This window comes from Oncorhynchus gorbuscha, linkage group LG24 (assembly GCF_021184085.1).
Source record: "Oncorhynchus gorbuscha isolate QuinsamMale2020 ecotype Even-year linkage group LG24, OgorEven_v1.0, whole genome shotgun sequence".
Classification (NCBI taxonomy): Eukaryota; Metazoa; Chordata; class Actinopteri; order Salmoniformes; family Salmonidae; genus Oncorhynchus; species Oncorhynchus gorbuscha.
Window position 1 is genome coordinate 43,537,656 of NC_060196.1, and position 6,483 is coordinate 43,544,138.

General features: G+C 46.2%; 1 protein-coding gene across 1 annotated transcript in view; it reads right to left on the reverse strand.

Moving 5' to 3' along the window:
• Positions 1–4,330: 4,330 nt before the first annotated feature.
• LOC124012246 overlaps positions 4,331–6,483 on the reverse strand; it is a 93,805-nt gene continuing 91,652 nt past the window's right edge. Inside the window, exons 55-56 of the mRNA XM_046325720.1 lie at positions 5,887–6,060; positions 4,331–5,503 (exon numbers count right to left, since the gene is read on the reverse strand). Of these exons, the coding sequence (XP_046181676.1) occupies positions 4,482–5,503; positions 5,887–6,060 (1,196 nt within the window). The 3' untranslated portion in view covers positions 4,331–4,481. The remainder of the gene's footprint in view (positions 5,504–5,886; positions 6,061–6,483) is intronic.

Below are 6,483 nucleotides of genomic sequence, written 5' to 3' on the forward strand. Positions count from 1 at the left end.
AGTAAAGAAACGTGTGTCTCCAAGTGGCCACACACATCTCCTAAATCATTTCAATGCACTTCTATGACTCAAAGAAAAGTCTTCAACTTCAAAGTATTTTTTGAGCTCTCCTAGCTGTGCCGTTGAGGAACGAGAGCAAGGACACTTGTAGTTGTTTCATTTGGAACACAACCCTGCATTCCCGCCATCACAGAATTACTGCTGTTTACACAATCCAAAAACAGTCCATTATAAACCGCAATGTGGGTAGGGTGGGCATGATTTGAAAGCTCGTTCTATTGCCAAAATGAGTCATAAAATAGGATCTTGCAGTGTTAGGCTTTCACAAGGCAATTCAGAGAAACAGATGGTCATGTTGGGGCGCATAGAAAGGAGTCATGAGAGCATTCGGTGCGTGTGGAGCCTCTAGTTTCCGTCACAATAAACAAACAGGCTATTTCTGTTCAGAACAACCCAGGGTATGATGCCATGTCATCTTGTAACTACATCAAACATGGTGGTGCTAAACGTTGATACTGTAGTAAACATGAGTTTTATGGTTTGGAAATGTGAAGTGCACATTTGGACACACAGGTGTTTGGCTTGTATGACATCAAAGCGGTATTTATTATAATACTCAAATTCTCATATTTCAAAATACAAGTCATCTCAATTTATAGCATTTTTCTCACTCAGACAACAAAAACATTTCAAAAGCTGGCCAGTTACCAGGAGGGACGGGGGGCAACTTCTTGTTGCGCACGGTGCTCAAGTTCAGAACGGCTGTCAGTCAAAACCCATACAGCGCTGTGAGGCACACAGCCAGAACTCTGACGTCATGTATAGCATGTTACTGAAAAGCCACTACGTTCCAATTTAGGAGCTTATTAGTGCCCCAAATCTGTATACGGGTACGAGAGTAAAGGACTACCAACGTATAAGATGCAAAAATAATATTCATATTAAACATAATAATCCACATTCAAGAAAACAACATCAACTGAATCTTTTATGCCTTATTTAAATGGTGAACATTGCTTGAGTATAACATTCGCTTGGTTTGCAATTAAAATATACTGTCTTGTATCTTTAAAAAAGTAAATGTAAAAAAAATAGTAGTAAACATAAAAAAATATTGTTTGCTCCTCTTATGCCACAATCAGTAGTCATTGAAATTAAACAGCTTTCAAGTGATTGGATGGGAGTTTATTCTGACAAGATTAGGCCCCTCCCACAGGGATGTAACTACTTCTGCTGAGCCACCAGCGACAGATCAAGCTCTGGCAAGAGGGTTACCTTTAAGTAATACAAAATAGAGGAAAACCAAGAATGTTCATTTTAAAACTGACATTCGGAAACAAAATTTTACTTTATCAATCTGTGTGTGTATACGTCTCCTCCATGTCCAGCGATTGTCCAGCAGTCAGTTCTTCACCTGGAACACATGCACACACACTCTGGTCAGTTCCCTAATTTCTTAAACACTTTGAAACAATGTTATGATCTTAGTCAGATATCACTGTACTGGCAGCAGAACAGGAGCAAATGGCTCAGCTTCAAAATGTTAGTGATCAATTTAGTGATACTCGAGTCCTGCCTGTACCCTGATGAAAAAACGGGCCGTGCCCGGCCTTAACCCAATGTATAATGTTGGGGCCTGCCGGGCTCGGGTAGCAGAGCTCTAACTCACGTTAAGGAAATCCAGGCCAGCGGGGTCCTCACTGAGGGCGTGGCAGATACTCTGTAGAAACAGACACACACATACAAGATAATTTACAGGTAAACTCAGCAACAACAAAAAAATAACATATTTTTCAGGACCCTGTCTTTCAAAGATAATTCATAATCCAAATCCATTGTAAAGGGTTTAAACACTGTTTCCTATGCTTGTTCAATGAACCATAAACAATTAATGAACATGCACCCGTGGAAAGGTCGTTAAGACACTTTCGGCTTACAGACGGTAGGCAATTAAGGTCACATTTATGGAAACTTAGGACACTAAAGAGGCCTTTCTACTGACTCTGAAAAACACCAAAAGAAAAATTCCCAGGGTCCCTGCTCATCTGCATGAACGTGCCTTAGGCATGCTGCAAGGAGGATTGAGGACTGCAGATGTGGCCAGGGAAATAAATTGCAATATCCATACTGTGAGACGCCTAAGGAGGAAGGAAGGAATGAGTGTTACACCGAGGCCTGTACTCTGGAGCGGGATCGATTTGGAGGTGGTGGGTCGGATCAGAGTGAGGGCGCCCCCCCCCCCCCCCCCCCCCCCCCCCCCCCCCCAGAAATGTCCGGGAACTTGCAGGTACCTTTCTTGTAAGAGTGGGGTTCTCACAGCAGGATAGATACAGATACTGACTGTTACTTTTGATTTTGACCCCCCTCCCCTTTGTTCAGGGACACATTATTCCATTTATGTTAGTCACGTGTCTGTGGAACTTGTTCAGTTTATGTCTCAGTTGTTGTATCTTATGTTCATACAAATATTTATTTAAGTTTGCTGAAAATAAACGAAGTTGACAGTGAGAGGATGTTTCTTTTTTTCGCTGAGTTTAGTTATACAGTACAGCAAATACACAATCACATTTTAGTAATTTAGTGAAGGCTCTTATCCAGAGTGGCTTACATTGGTGAATTAATCTTAAGATAGCTAGGTGAGACAACATATCGCAATTGTAGCAAGTACATTTTCCCTCAACAAAGTAGTTATCAGCAAGGTCAGTGTTAGTAGAAAAAGACAAGTGCATTACAGTGTTACAGCAAAGATATTGTAAAGCAATAGAGACGGAGCACTCATCACCCAGCACTACAACACTGGGACAGTCTCTGTCTTAATATGGCCACAGAGGGCAGGACCCTTCCTCCATGCTGGGAGGGGCAGGCATCGCCATAGCATCGCTTAGCATAGCAATAGTAGCCTAGTAGCCATAACATTGATATCAGTAGTAGGTGAAGCAGCTTTAGCTACATCTGTAGCAGAGGTGCTAGCTGTTAGCCATCACGCTAAGAGAAGCAGAAGGGAGAAAAGTGGTAGCTGCAGTGACAGTGCTAGCCGAAGGAGATGAGGTAGCCGTATGAGGAGAGGTAGCATTAGCAGTAGTATTAGCCGTAGCATTAGCCGTAGCTTTAGCAGGCAGGTTGTTTTTGGTCTTGATGACATTGCTGCAGTAGCGTGCCCACTTCCGTGCTGGCTGAGGGAGAACATAATAGGGGTCTGAGGAAGAAGTTGGCCCATGGGTACCAACCACCAATAGTAGTACCTGCTGTGCTGGTTTCAATGGCAACCCTGGTGTCAGTAGCAGTCCAGGCGGAGTAGCTGGCTGGGTCAAGTGATGGCTGGGTCAAGGCCAAATAGCTGGGGTTGGCTGGAGATGGAGTGGTAGAGTAGAGGCTTCCTGGGGACATAACAGTCCCAGTAGAGCCGAGTCCAATCCCAGACCTAGGGTAAGCCTGTCCACGGCAGTCCATGTCTGAGTAGCCCATCTCTGGGTAGAGCAGAACTCCAGGGAAGCCAGGTCTACTTCCAGAAGAGACAGCTCCAGGGTAGGAAGTACCAGCTAGACCTGTTGTAACATAGCCTGCCCCTGGGTAGCCTGCCCCTGGGTAGCCTGTTCCCCAGTTGCCCCCAGACCACCTTGCCTGTGGCTGTGACTGTGTGTTACTGGGGCTGGGGATAGGGTTAATGGCGGAGTTGGAAGTGAACTGACTAACACTGACAACTCCAGCGTAACCTGAACCAGGGTAGGTGTAACCAGGGTAGGTGTAACCAGCGTAGGTGTAACCAGGGTAGGTGTAACCAGGTAGAATCTCTGGGGGCTGTGGGTCAGTGGGGTTAGGGCTAGAAGAAACTGTAACCCCTCCAGTGTAAACCCCCTGGGCTAGTGTGGCATTGGTAGTGGGGGTATAACTCTGGAAGTTGGGGTTAGAGTTGGAGTTAGGGTTCTGGAAGTTGGAGTTAGGGTTCTGGAAGTTGGGGTTAGGGTTTTGGAAGTTGGGGTTAGGTTTGGAGTTAGGGTTCTGGAAGTTGTGGTTAGGTTTGGAGTTAGGGTTCTGGAAGTTGTGGTTAGGTTTGGAGTCAGGGTTCTGGAAGTTTGGGTTAGGTTTGAAGTTGTGGTTAGGTTTGGAGTTGGGAGTGAACTGTCGGCTCTCGTAGTTCCAGGGGTCTCTGTCCTCGGGTTCCTGTAGGGATAGCTTCCTTTTTAGCGGGTTGGGTAATGCCGCCACTATGGCGATGGCATGACCTTTCGAGTCAGCCCTCATCTTCTCCCCTCCAGGGTTAGGGCCTGTTGCCCTGGTATGAGCCTCAGCGCTCTCTGCACTCTCTGGGGTGGTTGGGGCAGGAGGAAAGTGGGGGGAGCGCAACAAAGAGACAAAGTATTCCACAAATTGATCACAGTCTACGATGGAAGTCTTCTTCTTAACCCCAGAGGAGTAGACGGGATCTGGCTGGGGTGGAGGTGGAGGAGTGAGGCAGGGAGGGATTGCCGGGGGTTGGGGGGTCATGGGTCCGGGTGGGGGGTCATGGGTCCGAGTGGGGGCGTCCTGGGTCCGGTTCTTTCTGGGTGCAGGTGGGGGTAAGAGGTGTTGTTGGGAGGGTTGGCCTGGGTCTGGAGAGGTCTGACTGCTGAGGTTGGGTCGGGAGGTCTCTTGGTTGGTTGGCTGGACTGTTTGGGTAGTTGTTTGTTGACTAGGCAGGAAGGTTGGCTGGGTTTGACCTGGCTTAGGCTCGCCGCAGAAGTGGCTCTGGTGGGGGAGAATGCAGCGGGGGAGTAGGGGGAGAGCAGGGGGGGCTCAGAGGGACTAGCTCTGGGGGAGGCTTTGGAGGAACGGCTGGAGCTACGATTATGTCTCTTAGAGCGGGTGTGAGAGCGTGAATGGTCAGAATGTCTCTTAGTGTGTTTGCGGTCACTGTGTGTGCGTTTGGTCCTGTCACTGTGTCCGTCTTTGGCTTTGTCAGTGTGTGTGAGGTCACTGTGTTTGCGAGTGTGTGTGCGATTTCTGTGTGTGCGTTCACTGTGTGTGCGAGTAGGTTTAGCCTTTTCAGTATGTTTCTGAGACTCAATTTTGTCCGAATGTTTGTCAGTGAGCTTCTGGCTATTGGATAGTGTGTGTGTGGGTTTGCACAGTGTGAGAGTGGGTTTCTTGCTAGAGGACTCTTTGGCAAGAGTCAGGCTGTCGGCAGGGATACCGGAGGGCTTGGTGGCAGAATGGGGAATGAGTTTGGGTCTAGTATATTCTGGGGCTGTTGAACTGGGTTTGGGGTGTGTGCGTGAAGGTTTAAGTTTAGTTTGAGAGTCAGAGTGTGTGTATGTGAGTTTCTGCTTAGTGTTGGATGCTGTGGGTAAGGGTGTGATGGTGTGTGTCTGGTTAACAGTGTGTGTTTCAGAAGACTTGGTGACTTCAGGAGATGATAGACAGATGACAGGTGCAGTGTGACCCTCAGGGGGGCTAGACACCTTTCTCTTCTTCACCTGCTGCTGACCCCTCACCTCTGACCCCTCAACGTTAGAACAACGTTTTCCTGAGAGACAGAGAAGGAGGGAGGGAGAAAGAGAGAGATCTATATTTAATTGAATAGAGTGAGAGATATATTTAATAAGGCCCAAAGTGTGGGATATGGCCAATATACCACGGCTAAGGGCTGTTCTTATGCACGACGCCACACAGAGTGCCTGGATTCAGCCCTTAGCTGTGGAATATTGGCCATATACCACAAACCCCCAAAGTGCCGTATTGCTTTATAAACTGGTTACCAACATAATTACAACAGTACAAATATTTGCTATGATATGATATACCAAGGCTGTCAACCAATCAACATTCAGGGCTTGAAGTTTATAAGTTTATAATTACAGTATTATCATCATTTTCTGTTGCTTAACAGTAATATAGTATTCAATTCACCCGTGTTTCTCCTACATCTCTGTGGCAGTAGGAATTGCCCCAAGGCCTGATGGGAGACCACCTGGCACTCCACAATCTCCTGCTTGACCACTATTGGTTCAGGTTTGCTGGTGACCATGGTGAGGAGTTCAGTCTGGTTCTGCTCTCTACAGATCTCCTGCAAACGGGATACAGCTGGAGAGGGAGGGAGGGAGAGAGGTTTACAAACATATATTATGATAAATAGAGATGAAACTTGTGGTAAAAATGGTCAAATAAGTATAGCCAGTTATAATTGTAATGGCTTAGCAGACAATAAGAAAAGAGTATCAGTATTTACCTGGCTGAAAGAGAAGGAATATAATATATATTGTTTACAGGAAAGTCATTTAACAATTTTAAATGAAGTTGTGTGGAAAAAGGATTGTGTGGTTGGGGAGGTGGGCTTGTGAAATATACTTATTCCATGGGCAAAGCGGTGGTTATATTAATTAACAATTCATTTTAAGTTTTCAGTCTTTTTACTCAGTACTTTGTTGAAGCACCTTTGTCAGTGATTACACTGATGTTCAATCATGTTCAAGTCCAGGCTCTGGCTAGGCCACTCAAGGACATTCA